The sequence below is a fragment of the Nomascus leucogenys genome, chromosome 16, assembly GCF_006542625.1.
Source record: "Nomascus leucogenys isolate Asia chromosome 16, Asia_NLE_v1, whole genome shotgun sequence".
In the NCBI taxonomy this organism is placed as follows: domain Eukaryota; kingdom Metazoa; phylum Chordata; class Mammalia; order Primates; family Hylobatidae; genus Nomascus; species Nomascus leucogenys.
Genome location: NC_044396.1, coordinates 72,415,592 through 72,436,398, shown reverse-complemented (window position 1 = coordinate 72,436,398; position 20,807 = coordinate 72,415,592). Strand labels below are relative to the sequence as shown.

Here is a 20,807-nt window from a genome sequence, read left to right as displayed (position 1 = left end):
TATTTTCCCCACTATGGCATTAGTAATGAAAACTGTCCTGCCAATGAAAATTATCTAGGGTACTATGATGAGCATTTGAAATTATTACATTAAAATGTAAAATTCATGCCAATTAATGAATCCTAAAAAGCAGACATTATATTCAAATGCATCCATTTAAATTATTCCACAAAAAGTAACATTAGTAAATTACAATGACCCCAGTATTTCGATGATTATTAAAATAATTTTGTAAAATGGAAATCTTTAAGTATCTAGCATTTTACTTCTTCCCTTTACCATAGTGTCTCTCATTTCTCATATCAATCGCCCTCAGCAACCTTACTTTTGTTTAATTTCACTCATAAGTTTTTCTTTCTAAAATAAACATGTTGATAAATATGTGTTTTGTCAATGTTTATTATTTCCTTGGTATATACATAGGAGTCATGTTTGTACTTTGTTTAACACAGCATTTTGGATGGCTTCTTGTGCAGGTAAACATTTAATAAGAGCATATAGGTTCCTGATTTATTACCATGAAAATTCATCCTTCAACTCTAATGTTAACAGAAGATACATTTGATAGCCATGCAGTTCTTTACTAACATTGAAGAATCACATCAAATTTTCCTAAATAAATCACCTACAATTAGTTTCCAGAAAGAACTAACTTTATCTCCCCTACAATGCATCTAGAAAGACATTCTGTCAAAAAGAGTACAACTTACATAAATAATTCAGTATAGGCAAACCAACTGACTCTGCCAGTTTGTGCTTAATGATTTGAAAGGACAGTAATCCAATAACTAAATAGATTAAAACATGTATATTTCTTTACTTTCTTGATTCCCACAACAAAAGGTTATCAATCTTTTAAAGTTATGAGAAAAAAATTACTCCAAAATTATATAATTTTTGTTATTAAAATCATTAAGTCATTAAGACTCTCAAATTTTCAGTTGCTCTTTATCTCTCTCTCTAGTGAACGTGCCCATAAAGCAATAATGTTCCAGCAATATTTCTGAGATATAACTGCCTTCAAATAACTCCTTTCTAAAATTCACCTTTAAAGGCAATATTTATCACAGTATAATTCCAATTAAGCTTATAAAAGTGATCAAAGTGATCTATAATTTTTAAGGTCTTTTGTAAGGTTTTCAAAATAATGAATTAACAATTAAAAAGATATTAGAGTAATTAGTAAATTATTCAATTCTCACAGGTATTTGATGTCACAATTTTATGGGCAATTTTGCCAACATCAGCAACATGCAGCATTTATTAACTAGTAACTTAGTGAAAACTGTCTTGGAAGTCAAATTAGTTGTAAATTATTCACGTAGACACTGAATTCTTACTTGGCAATGCCATAGTTTCAAAAGCACTTTTATTACACTTTCCTGTTCTTCAGGTGAAAAGCCATGCTTTTTGCTACTATTAGGCCTGCCTGACAATGCTCATGCTGAGTAGTGGCAATATCAACACTAGAGAGACAAAGAAAAGAGAACTAAAAAAAAAATTTTGTAAGTCAAATTCCAATTTTTTATTAGAAAGTATTGTCCTTTGCATACCAAATAGAAGTTACTGACTTCTACAGGGCATATGGTGAGTTTGCTTTTCTTATTTCTGTTTCTCTTATATTCAATACCACAAAGCAGTAGGATATTTTGCTAAGGTAAAAAGTGAAGATTAAGGCCAACAGACAAACATTGGGATCAAACTTATAAATTTTCCCTGAGTAGCATAGGGCGTCAATTAACTAAGGAAATGAACACAATTTTATTTAAAAGTAATTTTTAAAAAGTTAATTGGAAATTATAAGTTTATAACCTACCCCTTTTGAATCGGTAAAGGTTGAAGATCTCCAACGGGTAATCCATCTGAGGTAAAGTACTTCAGCAATTCTTTAGCATCCAATAATGTGATTGAGTCCCGAGGACCCTCTTTGTGGCCCAGCAACTGTTCAGATGAATGAGGTAATGAACCAGTTCTGGGAAAATAATGTTATGCAGACTTATTAAAAGTGGATTCAATCCAGAGAGAAGCCAGAGTCAGAAAAAAAAAAGTATAGTCAGGAAAAGAAGATGTCAGCAGAAACCAGAAAAACACACCAGGAACATTGGAGTATTAAACATTTAGGAAAGACAATAAAGTAAAATATTTGCAAAAAACTTAGTTTCTAACTATGTTTTTAAAAATCTTTAGGTGACAATAAAACTTGCAGTTATCATGTCAACAAGTAATATTTTAACTACTTAAACATAATTACATTGTCTATTAATGATGGTCTATTATTCAGTGGTGTCAAGTTACCAATTCTATAAAACTTAAATCTAAATTCTCTTGTATGTTCTGAAACCCCACAATACTATAAATTTTTTTAAATTATTATTATTATACTTTAAGTTTTAGGGTACATGTGCACAATGTGCAGATTTGTTACATATGTATCCATGTGCCATGTTGGTGTGCTGCACCCATTAACTCGTCATTTAGCATTAGGTATATCTCCTAATGCTGTCCCTCCCCGCTCCCCCCAGTACTATAAATTTTTGAGGGAAGCGACTGAATGTTCCAATTTTCCATGAACTGGAAAGATTACTTGAAGCACAACCATGAAATTAGACAATAATCAGAAATCTCCCCAAAGTCTCTTGTAGCCATGATTATGACATTATGAATAAGCACTGAGTCATTATTATATACCTGAAATACATGCAGGACTTTATATTTTTCAAACTGCTTTACATATAATATATTCTTAATCCTCACAAGTTTCCTTGAAAAAGATGAAATAGGTCTTATCTCAAAATGAAATAATAACTAAAAATAAGTACTTTGTAAAGTGAAAATCGGCATGCCAAGCTTAAAAAGCAATCATTATTCCTACTTGTCAAGTAAAGATGCTAACATACAAAAGGTTACATTACAGACCCAGGGTGATACAGCTATTTAAAATGATAGAACCAGACTAACTCCAAATTAGTTACCATTTCTACTCTATGACTCTATAAACGAAAAAAAACTCACAGAAAGTTTTAAATACTGGCAAGTGAAAAACACTGTAGTTTCAGTTAGATGTTTCCAGTTAGAGGTTTCACTTACAGGTTTCACTATGCACTGAATCACATATCACCATAGCTCTGTTACCATAGCATAACTAAAATATTTCAACATGTGCACAGAAAATTAATTTCTCCTAACTTTATATTAATTCAACTATTTCTGATTATTTTATTACTCAAATTAAGCATAATTACTGATAATTACATGATTAAAATGTTGACATTACGGTTTTAAACGTATTTCTGTACATTAAGGGTCAATAAAATACTGACAGTGCCTCTTTCCTCTTCCTATTCCTTTGTTTTTAAACTGAAAATATTAATCTAATAAAAACAGTCAACAAAACACTCAAATTTTCTCTGGACTTCATACTCCAGCAGGGTAGGAGCTATACAATGATTTTAATTTGTAAAGATACAGTGCCTGTCTCAGTGTCAGTGGTGATGGCCCAGAATAAAGCCCCCGTAATTTAGTGCTGGGTGAAGCACCAATGCTTCCTGCCTGCTGATACCCTAAAGTATGCCCTAAAGTGAAGCCTGACAAACATTCTCTACCCTGGCTCTCCCTTCTCCTAACATTAATATAACTGAGAGACGTGGGGAACAGGACTAAACCTACGGAAAGAAAATACATACCAACTACCTATAGAAAGCAACACGGCCCTATATTCCTAGTTATGAACAGAAAATCAAGGACCACCAGACACTGGAGAAAAATTACACATAAGAGAAAAACACCAGAAGAGCAAATAAAACAGCTGCAAATGGAAATGAGATCATTCAAGAAACAGATAAAACAAGTTTAAAGAAAATTCTAATTAATATCTTTATAGTATCATCTCAAGTCTTATTAATAAAAGAATAGGTTGCTAGAAAAAATACAGCAGAAGAACAAGAGCAAATTATTAGAAATTTAAAATATGACTACCAAAAATTTTAACAGAAAAGATGAAACCAAAGGTGAAGGAAATTCCCCAGAACATAGAGCAGAAAAGTTAAAGAGATAGATTATTAAGAAAAAAATCAAATTAAAAAACATCAATCCAGAATGTTTAATATTAATTAAAATAGGTATTTCAGAGAGAAAGAAAAAAAGAAAATGAAGGGAAGAATAGTATTGAAGAAATAATAAGATATTTCTCAGAGCCACAAAAAGACAAAAAACTTGAATCTAAAATATCTCACACCATGGCCTCTTGTAATTTCAGAACATTAAAGAAAATAGAAAATTTTAAAAGTTTTAGAGACAAAATAAAATACTTATTGAGGAACAAAAATCGATCTGGCATCAGACTTCTCTTTAATATATGAAATCCAAGAAAATACAGAACTAATCTAAAACGTAATCAAAAGAAATACCAGGATAACAAATATGCAGGTAGAGTCAGCCAAGTTAGAGTAGGAACTTGGACAGAAGAAAAATAAAATTAAGAATTGTATACTGCAAACAGCATAAGGTTTAGAGATAGAAGATAAAAAGGGAAGAAAAATAAGGGTGTTAATTACTCATCTTTCCCAGTGGGAAGTTATAAGATGTCATCTAAAATTGGTAGGCAAGAAATTGAGGTTCTCTCGTGGGGAACCTGTCCTTTTCTCACTCTTATTTCTTGTCTTCTTCTGCCTAACCTATAAACACCAGGGATTCTTAAGGAGTGGTCTTAGCCTCCATTTCTTTTCGCCTCATAGTCTCACTACGTGACTCATCAACCATCATGTATTTGGAAACCCCTACTGATGATAACTCCAAATTGAGTGAGTTCCAGATATCCCCACAGTCCACTTGTTATTTCCACTTGGATAATTCATAGATCAAACGTATCATCCCTAAAGAATAATTCTTGATTTTTTCTCCCCAAGGCTGTCCTCACCCTAAGTTTCCACCCATCTACCCCAGAAGAACAGCACTCACTCGATTGAAGCCAGAAATCTAAATGATCTTCAACGTTTCCTTTCCCTCCATTCCACATCTAATGCATCATAGGAAGCTTTTCACCAGCTTACCACCAACGTATCTCCCAAATTTGTTCCCGCTACTACTGCTCTAGTTTGAAATCACAGTCATCTCTCACTTAGCCTACAGATAGAGCCATCTGTCTCTCTGCTCTAATCTCTCCCTCCTGCAATTTATTTGCCGCAAGAAAGCAAAATTTTTGCTAAATCATATTCCATCACTCTTTCATATGAAATCTCCCACCAATGCACTTACAATGAAATCCGAACCGTGTATGAGGACCTATTTGGTCCTGTGTGACTGAATATACTTCACCCATTTATCCCTTAGGTCTCAGCTCAAATGTAACGTCCTCTAAGAGGTCTCCCTGACCATCTACCTCATCTAAGTGAGTACTACCACTTCCCTCCCCACAACAAATAAAATTATTCTCCCCCAGTCTTTTTATTTCATTCATTACACACAGAATAATTTACAACTATTATATTTATTTGTCTGGTTACTTGTTTTGATTGCTGCTGTCATTAAAAGGTAAGCTCTAGATGAGAGGGGCAGTGCACAGCTTGTTATTCCTCATATTCCCAGTGCCTGACACATGGTTGGTACTCAATAAATGCCTGTTTCATGTGTATGAAACAAAGCTATAGCAAGTGACAAAACACTATCCATGGAGAAGCTAAAAATAAAAATGTGATTTGTAATATTTGGGAGAAAAGTAATGTAAGAGAGCTTAGCTTCTCCCGTTTTATTCCATCATTTAACAATTATGTACTAAGGGCCTACTATGTACTGAACCAAAATAACAAAAACAAAACAAAACAACAAATCCTGCCTCGTACAGTTCATTAATAGGCACTGTATAAACATATATGAATGTAAAATAGGAACAGATCAAAGTGGTTCAAATGAGGCAAGTACTTCTACTTCATTTTACATGTTCTTGTAGTAAGATTTTCTTATATCTTCATATACTGTGTATGTGTATGGAAGACGGTCTGAAAGGCTATACACCAAAATGTTCACTGTGATGACACAGACCTAGAAAGTACAAGTGCAGGGCAGAGCAAGATGAGCACTTCCCTTTTAATTGATACACTACTCTAGTGATTAACTATTCACAGTATGTATTTCTTTTATAATAAAACTATAAGCTGCTTAAATCTCATGAACATAATTTAACTATTTTAAAAAAGAGTTCATTCAAATTACTGAGCTATCACATGCTTTACTACAGATTCAAATATTACCTCATTTTTTGTTTAGTTTTTTCAAAAGTTTCCAAATTTTGAAGAACATGCCTTTCTGGCCATTCCAGAGGATTGGTTTCCATTAGACTTGAGGAATTAGGTTCCACTGGACTAAAATCTAAAGTGAAAGAAATATACGTAAGTCTGAAAAGTATTAACGTACTGAATTTTGTTAATAAAAAAATGTGTATTTATAGACACATACATACGTGTCTGTGTATGTGTGTCTATAAAGGCATACTTATCTCAGGCATTTATTAAAGACCTCTCTGATGGCCTAAACTGTGCAAAAGGCCATAGAAATGTTTGTTGCAAATAAAGTATCACCTCATAATAAATGTCATAAGCTAAAATTCACAAAATTGAATTAGCACTATTTAGGACTCCTATGGAATAAAAGCATAACTTTGCTATTTTGGGTGAAAACAGTTCTAAATGAAAAGAAGATAACTCTGTAGAGAATATATTGGATATTCTGTGTGATTTTCATACTAGAAATAGGAATTAGCACAAGTAGACCAAAAAATTACATTGTTTAAAAAGAGATTACCTTATTCTCAAAACTACAATAATAATAGATAAGTTATGATGTTCTGATGTTCTCTCGCAGAAACCAAGATGCTTAAACACACACACCTTCAAATCACTACCATTCAATGTTATTTTCTACTAATCAAATATTATATGTAAGAGTGTGCTTATCTTTCTAGATAATATGCTGCAGTGAACTAATATTGAGATTGCTGATAATATTGGGATTTTCAATGAAAACCTAAAGGGACAGTTTCCGTTCTTAATAGAAATTATTATAAATAGTATTAATATATTCGAACTGTTTTAACACTGGCAAAATTACTAACTGTGCTACTTTTTGGATTACAAAACTATCTGGTTTTAGAATTGTTTTGAACATTGTTCTAATAAACTCATTGAAAATTATTAACATTAGCTATTTGACTAACTATCAACATTAACGAAAATACTCATTTTATATTTTTGAGAGGACTGAGAAAATAATGATTTGGTAAAGGAATTTTTTTTTTTTTTCCAGAGACAGAGTCTCACTCTGTCGCCCAGGCTGGAGTGCAGTGGTGTGATCTCAGCTCACTGCAACCTCCGCCTCCTGGGTTCAAGCAATTCTCCTGCCTCAGGCTCCCAAATAGCTGGGATTACAGGTACATGCCACTATGCCCAGCTTATTTTTGTATTTTTATTTTATTTATTTATTTTTTTTGAGACGGAGTCTCGCTGTCACCCAGGCTGGAGTGCAGTGGCCTGATCTCCGCTCACTGCAAGCTCCGCCTCCCAGGTTCACACCATTCTCCTGGCTCAGCCTCCTGAGTAGCTGGGACTACAAGTGCCCGCCACCACGCCAGGCTAATTTTTTTTTTTTTTTTTGAGATGGAGTTTAGCTCTGTCACCCAGGCTGGAGAGCAGTGGCGCGATCTCGGCTCACTGCAAGCTCCGCCTCCTGGGTTCACGCCATTCTCCTGCCTCAGCCTCCCGAGTAGCTGGGACTACAGGCGCGCGCCACCATGCCCGGCTAATTTTTTGTATTTTCAGTAGGGACGGGGTTTCACCATGTTGGCCAGGACGGTCTCAATCTCCTGACCTCGTGATCCGCCCTCCTCAGCCTCCCGAAGTGCTGGGATTACAGGCGTGAGCCACCACGCCTGGCCTATTTTTGTATTTTTAGTAGAGAAAAGGGTTCACCATGTTGGCCAGGTTGGTCTCGAACATCTGGCCTCCCAAAGTGCTGGGATTATAGGCGTGAGCCACCATGCCTGGCCTGTTAAAGGAATTTTTAAACAAGAAACATAAATGAAAATGAATGCAAACTGCATCTTATTTTCCTTTTACTTATTAAACTATTTAACCTTGAATAGTTTAAAATATTTTCAATACCTATATTGAACTGCCCTATCTAAACACCATCCAAATACAACACTTCACATTTTTTAGTAAAGGTGGTGAAATGCTATTTTAAAAAGTAATGAGCTTTATAATAAAATAACATGCTACTGAATGTTCATGTGGCTTTCCACTAAAAGTATAAAGAAAAAAATCACTTGCATTTCTGCACAGCTTCATGCTATGAGTTCATAAAAAAATATAAGCAATCTTAAATAACAGTAAACATTAAATTGTTCCTAAATATTATAATATACAACCTAAAAAATAAATAACATAGGCTAAATATTAAGAAATAGGTGGGAAAACATTTATATGTGTCATGTCTTTTGTGGAATCATTTAATACAATTCTTACAATAAAATAAAACACAACATTTCATTTATGTGGCAGTCAAAACGCTGGGCTATGCTGACAGCCAAAAAAGCACAAAGGCTCTCTGAGAAACCAAGAACACTGCTTTAAAAAAAAAAAACCATTTTACAGGAAACACAGAAATAGAACAATAGAACCAACACAACAGGGAAATAGGGAAAACTGACCTATAAAATCACAAATCACAGCAAACAAAAAGAGATGACATTATGTGGTTAATGAATTGAGGCCACTATAACCTTACATACTTAAATATGAATAAATCACAAAGAAAATGTTATATTGCAAATTAATAAAGCAAGAATTATAAATAAATGCCAGAAGATCCTTTTTAAGAGTTTGAAGTAATAAAATAATGATCTGATAGAATTACCTGGAAAACTTATGCAGTGTGTTGATGTGTCCAATGGGCCCATACAAAGGAGACAGTTATTACAGTTATTGTATTATGAGTTCAGATATCACATTAGACTTTGTCAAAGTCTTTAGCAACTTTGTGACAATGTGTAAATAAATGGTTATATTAGGCATTTTCTACATACTGACTTGTCACTTGTTATACATGCTAGTTTTTACCAAAAAATAAGCAGATCAAATAACCTTATTAATTACTAATAACTCCTAATATGCATGCTTGCAAATGAGTTAGAATATGATATCTAATTGGCCTTAGTGTTTCTTTCATTATGTAATTTACAAGTAGATGTATTTATGCAAATCAAAGCAACAAAAGATGTTAAAAATCACAGCTTCATTCTTAGGAGTCATGTTCAAATGTATAACCTGTCTAATTTCAGTTCAGGTTCTAAAAATCTTTCAAGTTTCTTTCATTTATTCAATAAATACAATCTTAAAATGTGATCCAATAATTTGAAAAAAAATTACAGGGAGAGAGTATAACATAAAACAACGGAAACTGGGGAAGGTCTGGGAAAGCCTCTTTGAGAAAGTGACATTTAAATCAAGATCTGAAGAATGATCGTCAGTTAATCAGTTAAAGGCTGGAAGAAAAGAATTCCAGGCAGAGGACACTGCAGAAAGAAATGTAACATGTCCAAGGAAAGAAAGGACTTCCTGTGGTAGAAAGGAAACAGAAATGTACTGGTACTAGAATAAGTATGAAGCCAGATACCATTTAAGGTTTTTACAAACCATATGAAGGATGATGCATTCTATGTACAACTAGAAGCAATCAAGAAGGTCTGGGCAAAGGAGTGACATAATCTGACTGTAGATTGTGTTCATCCTTCGCTCAAACCTTTTTGATTTTAAGATGAGCTCTCCTGCAGCTCAGTGTGTCAGGTGTCCTTTGTACAGGTAACTCTAAGATACATATCCTTAAACTTTTTTAAAAGCCCTAGCAATTATTTGAGCCCTTCCTATCTTTCAACCCTTATCTCCCATACAAATCCTCTGGTAAGCCAATCTCTCTCTCGATCCAGTTTGCCTTTTCTTACCTCCATGACCCTGAATATGGTGCTTCTACCTGGCAAATCTTATCTTTCCTCTATCTAGATCTTATGCATCATTCAAGACCTACATCAACTTCCTTGGCTCCTAATCAGCCTTCATGACTATTCTACCCTACTTGTAGTTCTCTCCTCAAAATTCATATTTATTTAACCAGCACTTACTTTACACTAGGCAACTGCCTAAGCAATTTAGGAATAATTAATCTTCATAACTACCTATGTCATCCCTAATTTCAAGATAAAGAAGCAGAGGCACAAAGATCAGAAAACATGCCCAAGGTCACATAGCAAGTAAGCTGCTAGTCTTGCTCCAGAGTCCATGCTATAACCATGGAGCTATGGTCTCTCACTTATTGAACACATGCCCCATTTACAGGTAATCTAAAAATGTCTCCAGCACCTTTCAGAATACTCTGTATGCTATTTAACTTGGGTACTGATATGCAATGGTGATGATAATGATAAAACAAATAACATCTCTTTTGGTACTTGTGTTCTAAGTGTTTTACAGGTATCAACTCATTCAATCCTCACAATAACCCTACTAATCCTCACAATAATCCTAATAAGTGGGTTATATTATTATTCCCATTTTAAACATGACAAAACAGGCAAAGAGTTGAATAACTTGCCTAAAGACATTGTTAGCAAGTAACAAAAGTGAGATCTGAACCCTGACCATTTAGCTCCACAGCCTGTGTCCTTAAACAAGGTTATTCAAATTCATCACAACACTGGAACTCAGGAAAGCAGAAAGAAATACAACTAAATAATGAAATGATTTCCAGCTGTCTCAGTGAAGTCTGACTGTTCCTCCCCTATTGAATGTTAAATATGCATCATCTTATCATATGGACTTTTACCTCTATTAAATTTACTATGTAGATTTTGCTTTCCACACTTCATGGAAATGTAGCTTAATAGAAATTCACACATTTCAGCAGCTTAGTAAGACTAAAGAGAGGCATCATCTTAAAGTGCTTCTTCCTCTGCCCAAAAACAATTACACTGAACATACTTAATGAAAAAAGTTACTAGAAAATTTATAATGTTTAAATGAGTAATACAGTTCATCACATATACATACATACTTGTATCTATATAAGTATCTATTATTATTTAAATTTGCGAAATACATTTTGATTTGACCAATACATTTTATGTTTTAATAATAAATGTCATAGTTGTCACACACACACAAAGAACTAAAATTTAAAGTAATAAAAAACTTACCATTTAATATATTGAAGGTTTTAATTTTGTCCATCTTTCTTAGAATCATTTTAGGAATCACAGCATCAAAATAATCTAAAAAGTGTTTCCTTGTGAGTACTAACAGACTTTTGAGTTCAGCAACAGAAACTGTTTCAGGCTGCTTTGCCAACTTTCTCCTTTCTATAAGACAAATCAATACAACTGACTTATTTTTTATTCTCTTTGGAGCTCATCTACTACTCTTTTGTGGAAAATATTTTCAGAAGTAAAACAAGTGAAATTCTCTAGTAAATCAACATTCCTGTTTTCAGGATTGTAGGCCTTCTTTCACTTTAATCCTATTTGTAGATAATGGGAGAATTTCCAGTTTTGTGAGACAAACAGAAGTAATTCATTGATACTGTAAGTTGATAACAGATAAAGGCAGGTTTACTAAAGCCTTCAGAAATATATTGCAGAGCATTAAAATGGTCTTATGTTCATGGTTATGTAGAAATAAAACCTGTTAGACTTTCAGTTAAATATGGTAACTTGGCCACTTCTGTTTCTTCTTCTCAAAACCTAAAATCACAGCAAAGAAACAAAAAGGGAGAACAAAAGAAGGAATGATAAATAATGACATTTTTCAACAAATTTTGGAAGACATAAATGACAGCCGAGTGGTAACTGAGTCTGCAGAGTAGAGGAACAGCCACCTTGGATGCCTGTAGAGAGGCACTACCGAGGACTACAAAAGTTGGTGGTGAGATGCTGGACTGAAACAGGACTGGATGTAGCACAGGAAGTTAGAATTGCAGGTCCTTCCCCTACGCAACCTATTCCTATTAGACAGGCAACATTGCTTGCATTTTTTTTCTTTTTTTTTTTTTTGTATGGAACATCAGGTATACGAAAAGATAGTATTGAGGCTGGGGTTAAAACTAAGGGATTAAGGAAAAGTCTATTCATTGAAAGGTTGGACTCCAAGCCTTGATACCAGAAAGCTAACATCCACAAATGCCCCACTGGAAATATCAGAGGATTCTCCTTTGGTTAAACTGAATGCTGTCAGAGAAAAGAACTCTAGATAGCAAGGGGTGGAGTTAGGGGTAGAAGCTCATGAACAAAATGTTGAATTGTCACTTCACCATACTATAGTGAAGCTTGACAGATATTACTTTAGAAGTAAGCATACAAAACTTCCATTTCAAGATAGGATGGAAACAAAAGAATCTCCAGACATTAAGGAAAGGTGTTGAGGGGGAGAGGCAGCTCTTTATTTCCCTGTGTAAAGATTTGATTCAGTTAACACTTTCAGCTCCCCTCTTCCTTCCCATCACTCACTGAGCTAGTCATGAACAAAGCATGCTCTGATAGATTCTTCTGACTTTCATCTGAGTGAGCAAGTCTTCAGGATGTATTTTCTCTGCAGACTTCTGCTGCAGGGTTGGTCTGCAGTTGCCTAGCTCTGACAGCCATTCAGTGGCAAAATTCGATGCTGGGTGTATGTATGAGAAGGCCAACTTGGCCATAGATCTAAAAAGCCATATCCTTTAGTACAGCTTTCATCTATAATTTCTCTCCATCTGTATATTTCTTACATTTATTTTTCAGTTGGTTCAAATGTTGGGGGGAGAAGTGGGTATTATTCATTGGAATCCCAAACTAAAAAACATCCAAAAGAGAGACTAACACAAACAAACAGAAAAAAGGGAGCCCAGCAGAAACAAAAGCATTGTAGAAAACTAAACAAAGTTTGCTATAATTTTCTCATAGACGTATGAGAAGATACTGCACCCATGAAATAAGTACAGGATGCTTTGATAAAGAAAAAAAAATCAATGAACAAAAAAAGACTCTAAAATTAAGCACACAAGAGATCAAATTTCAAAAATTCCGTACAAGAGCTGCAAAATAAAATGGAAGATATCCCCCCAAAACTAGAACAAAAACATAGTAATATGAAACTAGGAATGGAAATCAGGCATTCTGTCCAGTAAAGTCAATATCTAGTAAGAGCTCCAGAGCTCCAGAGAGAAAGAGAAAGAAAGAGAGAGACTAGGAGGAAGAAAATTATTAAAAGGATAAAAAAAATTTCAGATTTCAAGATATGACTCTCCCATTTAAATTGCCAATCAACTACACAGTTTCAAGATATGACTCTCCCATTTAAATTGCCAATACCAGCCTACACAGGGGCTGGTGGGGAAGAGGGGAAAGATAAACACAGTATGACTCAGAGTAAACCTTCTAGAGACAATGCTTCTGGAGACAAAGTTTCCAGAAAGTGGGTAAAAACCAAACAAACCAAAATTAGATTACCACAAAGAATAGGAATTATATTTGACTTCTCAACAGAAACACAGCAAAGCAGAAGACAACGAAGTAGTATCATTGAAATTCTGAGGGAAAATGATTTTTAACCTAGAATTTTATTAGTGAAGTTAATAAATTTTCAGACATGCAAGAACTCAAAAAATTTGTGCTCCGTGAACCTTTGCTCAAAAAGTGACTGGAAGAAGTGCACCAACCAAACAAAGGCACAGTCCAAGAAAAAGGAGAATAAGGGGTCTAGGAAAAAGAACATTGCAAAAGAAGAAAAGAGGAAAGGGAAATCTTCAAGATATTAGCAAGATATAAGCAATCAGTCCATAGTCGAGCAAAATATGAAACACTCCAGGAAAGAAAACAATAGAGAAATATAAAGGAACTGATGTATTTGAACACACAATGAATGTTAATGATAGGAGTGCAGCAGAAATGTTGGAGCCTCTGGAAATACATAGCAATGTTTTGTCTATACAGAAGAGTAGGCAAATTTAAAATAAGGTGATTATCAACCATAAGAAAAACAAAAAATTATGTAAGAGAGATCTGATCATCATCATTTATACCATGGCTCAGCAGTAAACTTATTCATAAAATTATAATAATGTTAAAGCCAACCACTGATTTAACCAAAATTCATGACTTCACTTTAAGAAGCAGAAAGAGAAAGTGAGGATTATGTGGGAAAGTGAAGTTTTTATCTCCCATAGTTAGATGTTAAGATAATGCCTGAAACTGGTAAATCAAGAAACAGCCCGCCTCGGCGGGCGCCTGTAGTCCCAGCTACTTGGAGAGGCTGAGGCAGGAGAATGGCGTGAACCCAGGAGGCGGAGCTTGCAGTGAGCCGAGATCGCGCCACTGCACTCCAGCCTGGGCGACAGAGCGAGACTCCGTCTCAAAAAAAAAAAAAAAAAAAAAAAAGAAACAGCAGCATACGTACATTATTTGTATAGGGGTCCACCTGGAAGAGCTGAGGATAGCTGTCTATGAACACAGGGACTGAAAGATGGGGAGGCATGGATAGTGCATTGCTGTTTGCCACTTGAAGTTTTTTCAGTATCATTTGACTTTTCAAACTATATCCGTGTATTACTTTGATAAAAATAGTCCATTTTAAAACACTTCTAGACTAGTAACATTTTCTTCCACAATAAAACAGTAACCTAAAAGTTCATAGAGAATTCAACAAAACACACATTTATTAATTTTAAGAGCTTACTGCCTAAAAAGCACTGTATTGTGTCCTTAGACACAGAGGATTAAAGCATTATTACATTACACTATCTGAGGTCAGCACATAAATAATGCAAGGGAGTAGAATAAGAAGGAGGCAAACAGTATCAAGGTTCTACTTTAGAACATCAGCTTCATGATACAAGCCTCTGTAAAATCCTGCATCACCAATGTGGACATTGGTAGGGTCCTTCCAAATCTGACCCAAGATAACTAACATGGCTTCCACAATCAAGAACATTAGTAACAGTAAAATGAGAGCTGTAATATATTCTGCCTCTATTACATCTTCTTAGTGAGAAAATCATAAGGCTTATTGTCTTTTTCTGCACAATCTGCTGGGAGCCATTCTAAAACAAAAAGTTATCGACGGTTTGGTTTTATCTGGGAGGTGTACGGAGTAATCTGCTTCAGAAATTAGCCCCTATGTTTTTATTAATGTTAAAAATATACTCAAATCTGGCCGGGTGTGTTGGCTTGCTCCTGTAATCTCAGCACTTTGGGAGGCCAAAGCAGGTGAATCACCTGAGGTCCAGAGTTCAAGACCAGCCTGGGCAACATGAAGAAACCTCATCTCTACTAAAAATAGAAAAATTAGCCAGGCGTGGTGGTACATGCCTGTAATGCTAGCTACTTGGGAGGCTGAAGCACAAGAATCACTTGAACTAGGGAGGTGGAAGTTGCAGTGGGCCAAGATCATGCCACTGCACTCCAGCCTGGCTGACAGAGCAAAATTCTGTCTCAAAAAAAAAAAATTATACACACACACACACACACACTCTCAAATCTGAACCTGAACCTGACCTATATTTATTAAACCTGTCAATTATATTACAATTTGAAGAACAGAGTAAGAATCCATATTGACCTTAATGATGAAGAAATGGAGAGAGAAAACAGATGAAGTTTACAAGTTATGAGCAGGATAATTTACCTAGGTAAAACATAATCTTCACACAAATTAGTTTGCATATAAGTGGCAGATAAATATTTGAGAGGAAAACATTGGACTAAAGTCTAAAAATGAGTTAGCATAAAAATGCTATTTTCCTGAGAAAGCTAGTAATAACTAAGGATTTATTAAAGAAAAATGTAGAAGCAGAACATCCAAAGGAATCAGCAGGTCGAGCATAAGCTTTGCACTGTGTTTTATAAATTTAACAAAGATGTAGGGAGCTCAGAGTAGAGACTGCAATACTGGAGCAAAATGATAATACTGCTGTTTTCATATTTACCTTGCATCATACTGAACAGTCTTTAAAAATCGTTCAGCATTCTTAAGCCTTTTCTTGAAAAATCAGTGAAACAAGATTTTTAATATTTTCAAATACGAAAACTTATAAATTACCAACAAACTTGCTAAAATAAGTCACAAGCTTATAAATTTTAAATATCATTCTAATTAAATAGTATTAGATGTAATTTTCAAAATAAAATTAATGAAAATAAACTAATTTTAAAAATTAAGCCCTAATAAATTTTATTTCGCGTTATTTTAAAAAACAAAGTGCCTCAATAGTGTTATTAGTGAGTACATTTTTGAGTACATTTTTGTGCAAATTTTTCTGGCTATTCTTTCTAATTTAGTATTAGAGAAATAGTGGAAAAAGAGTAACAAGTCTACCCCGTGTTTTGTTGATAATTTGAGGAAATCTTTTTGAACAAATTTTGTTTTTCTGTCAACACTATAATCTCTGTATGGATACTGAACCACTAATTTTTTTCCAAAGAGAGCTGTTCCCATTATATTCTTCACTTTTTATCATGTACAAATAAGTTAACTGCATTACTTTAAGTACTTTTATATTCACACTTCACTTATTTGAAAATCACTGAAGTAGACACTTAAGACATGCTTACATTGGAAACTTTCTTTTGCTGTCATTTGCCTCTGCCTTTTGAGACACAGGCATTCTAAACAGATGCATCTTTGTCTCCAAGTTTTTAATCCAGTATTAACTCTCTGGGTAGAGAAGAGTTTTGTTCAGTAAGCATTTTCATCATAAATAGATTAACTGGATCATTTATCTGAATCAAGATTTAATGCTTCCAATTGCAAATTGGCCATTTCATGGACATACCCAGAGCTAGTGTCTCTAGCAGCAACCAGCTCTAAGGTCTTCTTCAGTTTCAGGTTCCCACCTTACTCTTTGCCCAGTCTAGTGGCATCCCTACGATTTTTTTTTTTAGCATTTCTGTACCCTCTCCTGCCCTCTCACCAACTCTGTTGAACTTTTCACTCACACCTCTAGGCAGCAACCTACTTATAGATGTCATATTTCCCTTCCCACACAACCAGGAGGGACGGCCCTCTTGGGGTTAAGTCTTCTCCTTTCACAAAGAAGAGATGCACCAGCTTCAGAGAGGTCCCTGCTCTTCTGATAGCTTTTCTGTTTGGAAAGGTGAGGAACAGAGGGGAAGATGAAACAGTGGAGATGTTGAAGGAACTGAGTTATAAAAAGCTGCAAGAGGCTTATGGCAAGGAAATCAGGGCCTGATGGGTTTTTGGCAGGAATAGAGCAAAGCTAAAAAATGAGTAATACGGCTGGCTGATGTCTGAAATAAACATTTTATATGCATAACAATACTGGTATTTCAGTACATATGTGTGTGTGTGCATTTATGTATTTGTTGGTTATAGCATGTACTACACTTATTAAAAATGATTTGCCTTTCTAATTATGCTTTCCTTGAGCAAACATCATTTTCTTGGTTTAAAAAAAAAAAACACCAATGGTTAGAGGAGCTCAAGACTACACAATTACCCTGGATATTTACAATTGAAAAAGTTTGCAATCTTTCCATGAATAATTGAGACCAACTATTCTAAAATTATCTTCTACCAAATAGGTAGGCTACTGAATTCACAATTTTTAAATATGTTTTTAAAGAAAGGAATGATAGCTCTTATTTTATAATATATGTAATATATAATTCGAATAACTTTTTTTCTACATACAACTAAGGAGGACTCACAATTTGAATCAATTTCACAGAAATTACATAACAATAAATAAGTTCAATTAGGCAACAAATGAATGCTTAAAATTTATATTAAAAAATAAGACTGAAAGTCAAATTAACTGTAAAAGAGAAAAAATGTGAAATTATGACTCTTTTCTGAATAAGATAAATCTATAATGCCAATGTCACTTAGTACATGAAATGTTCTTACTTATTATTGATGATCATTATTAAACTCTAAGAATCAATGCTCAAGGTAACACATTAATTTCCCTAAGACTTGCATTTTTTCCTATTTGTAGCATCCAACTTCTGCTACCAAAAATATATAAAAGGATATTTTATCAAGAGATCTACATTAAACCGAAAAATAAAACTTACATACCTTTTCTAGCATACAATTAAAAACAAATTTTGAAATACAAAATTTCCCTGACGAAATATTTTTACAAATGTTAACAGTGATGTACAAACAAACAGAAATATTCTGAATCTAGTGAAAATGTCTCTTCTACTCTACATCATCGCTTTCAAAAATAGTTCTATAAATAAGTAGCATAACTAAAAGACCAACTATATAAGAAAAAGTGTGCAAATGAAGGTAGCTTATGTCCAAACAAGTCAACATTTTTAGAGTAGGATGAAATATACAAATTGTTACTTACTTAGGCATTCTTTCAAAGCTAAAACTTGAACATTAGCCAACTGTTTCTCTCTCTGAACAATCTGCTCCCCAGAAAAATGTGGAAGTAATAATAAGTCAAAAGGAAAATCTGAGAAATAAGAAAAAAAAAGGTCAACATTAACAATGCCCTTTGCCAACAATTAGTACTCAGTTGCTAGGAAATGTGTAATAGCAATGATTTAACAAAAAATAAAAGTCAATCACTCACCTCTCTCGATCTCATATATTTCAAAGTAAATAATAATAATAATAATTAGGCAGCAGAAAATAAGCATACTCAATTATTTTGCATTTTAAACATTGACCTGATTTTTAAATTGAGGGAATTTAGATAGCAAAGTAGAATTCCCTGAATCACATTTTCTTCTACCTGATCAGAAATCACAGATAGGGAATGGTAGCTAGTCTCTAAAGATACCCCCAAAAGCCACTGAATGAACCACATCTCCTGTTATTCCTTTTTGTGCAGTCCCCTCCACAATGAATCCAACCTAGATAAGTGTGCTGGATGGTCCCACGACGGCCTTAGCCGTGTCTCTCTCCCCATTCTTCATGCCCATTGTACTCAGAATAACTGTAGAATGCACTGGAAATGTACTGTATTGAAATAGGGAGGAACTGCCTAGGATAGCTTGGGTTTTTTTCCTCTCTCCCCTAAAAGCAGGATGTCCTTCAAAGCGTTGCCCAATGAGTCACATGGCCCCTGAAATACAGAAGCCAGGTCAGGCTGCCTTTTGGGGTCCCTTAGCTGTGATGCAAATGGTGCACATGCAGTCAAGACTCCATCTGTCCTGGGAAGCTTTCATGAGCCTTGGGGGCCTGGCTCACAACAGATCCTAGGCTTCTTTTGTTCCTTGCTGCCTATCTGTAAGTAATAAACCTGCTTCACATAACTTGTATGTGAGTGTGCTCTGTCACACCGGACTAGGACAAATTGGTAACCAGTACATGGTGGACCTAAATAGTAGCCCAGGGGGGCAGCAGAAAGACGTATTTAGACTCCCATTACTGGTGGTTGGCATAGTGATGATCTTCCCTATTCTCCACGCTGTAGCAGTCCTCCCTTAATATTGCTAATTATTGGGCATGCTTCACACTGTGTAACAAATAAGGTAACGTAAACGTGACACTGAATGACTTCTAGCTAGGAAACAGAAAGCCTTGTAGCTTCACAGAACAATTGCTCTAAGTCAGCAACCATATAAGAAGTCAGCCTAGGCCGGGCGCAGTGGCTCACGCTTGTAATCCCAGCACTTCGGGAGGCTGAGGCAGGCAGATCACGAGGTCAAGAGATCAAGACCATCCTCGCCAACATGGTGAAACCCCGTCTCTACTAAAAATACACAAATTAGCTGGGCATGGTGGCGCACACCTGTAGTCCCAGCTACTCGGGAGGCTGAGGCAGGAGAATCGCTTGAACCTGGGAGGCAGAGGTTGCAGTGAGCGAAGATTGCACCACTGCACTCCAGCCTGGTGACAGAGAAAGACTTTGTCTCAAAAAAAAAAAAAAAAAAAAGAAGTCAGTCTGCCCTAAGGCCATGATGTTGTAAGGAAGCCCAAGCTAGCTGTGAGGAAAGGGCCTGTGAAGAGAAAATCAGACCTCATCTGTTCCAGTCATCCTAGCCCAGGCACCAAACATGGGTGTGAAGAAGCTATCTTAGACATCAAGCCCTGTGGAATCTTCAAATGACTGGAGCCATAGTTGTATGTGACTGTAATCATATGCAGGACCTCAAAATAGAAACATCCAGCTGAGCCCACTCAACCCACAGGACCATGAGAGATAATAATAAACTGCTGTTTTTAAGCTAAATTTGGGGTAGTTTGTTATGCAGCAATCGATAACCTAAATAATAAAGCCTGGGAAGAAAGACAGGCAATAAAATAGAACATGTGGCTTGAGATGATATAAATGAAAATGAGAAATATAACAAAATCTATGTATTTAAAGTGGAAAATACTAAAAATTTCATTTTTAGACTTGAAGGCTGATCTACTAAATTTTACTAGGTATAATGTAAAAGGAATTTGCTCTTTGCACATTAAATTGTAAAAATATGTCACAATATGTTTTAAATAAAAGGTAAATTAATGAAAGAGAATGGAGTTTGGTGAAAATAAATTCATTAAATTTTTAGTATTTCTTCTACTTAAAGCCACATATGCTAACTACACACACAAACAATGTAAACATGTTTTTCTACCTAAAGTTAACACTTACTCAATTTGGCTTCTTCTGTCTTTGTTTTCATCTTTCCATGAATTAAATTGAGTGCAAATGAGCCATTGATCTGGTTGGCTGAGTGAATCAATGTGGCTTTACATCTTCTATTGCCATTACCTTGTAACAAGAGATAATAGCTAGAACACTCTCCTTTCACTTCAACATCTGGAACTAAA

At 34.9% G+C, this 20,807-nt stretch overlaps 1 protein-coding gene across 1 annotated transcript in view; it reads right to left on the bottom strand.

The window, feature by feature from the left end:
- Positions 1-20,807, bottom strand: part of MTBP (MDM2 binding protein) — a 78,639-nt gene that overhangs the window by 15,457 nt on the left and 42,375 nt on the right. Inside the window, exons 12-16 of the mRNA XM_003256161.2 lie at positions 20,629-20,802; positions 18,388-18,495; positions 11,237-11,398; positions 6,246-6,363; positions 1,817-1,972 (exon numbers count right to left, since the gene is read on the bottom strand). Coding sequence (XP_003256209.1) covers positions 1,817-1,972; positions 6,246-6,363; positions 11,237-11,398; positions 18,388-18,495; positions 20,629-20,802 — 718 coding nt within the window. The remainder of the gene's footprint in view (positions 1-1,816; positions 1,973-6,245; positions 6,364-11,236; positions 11,399-18,387; positions 18,496-20,628; positions 20,803-20,807) is intronic.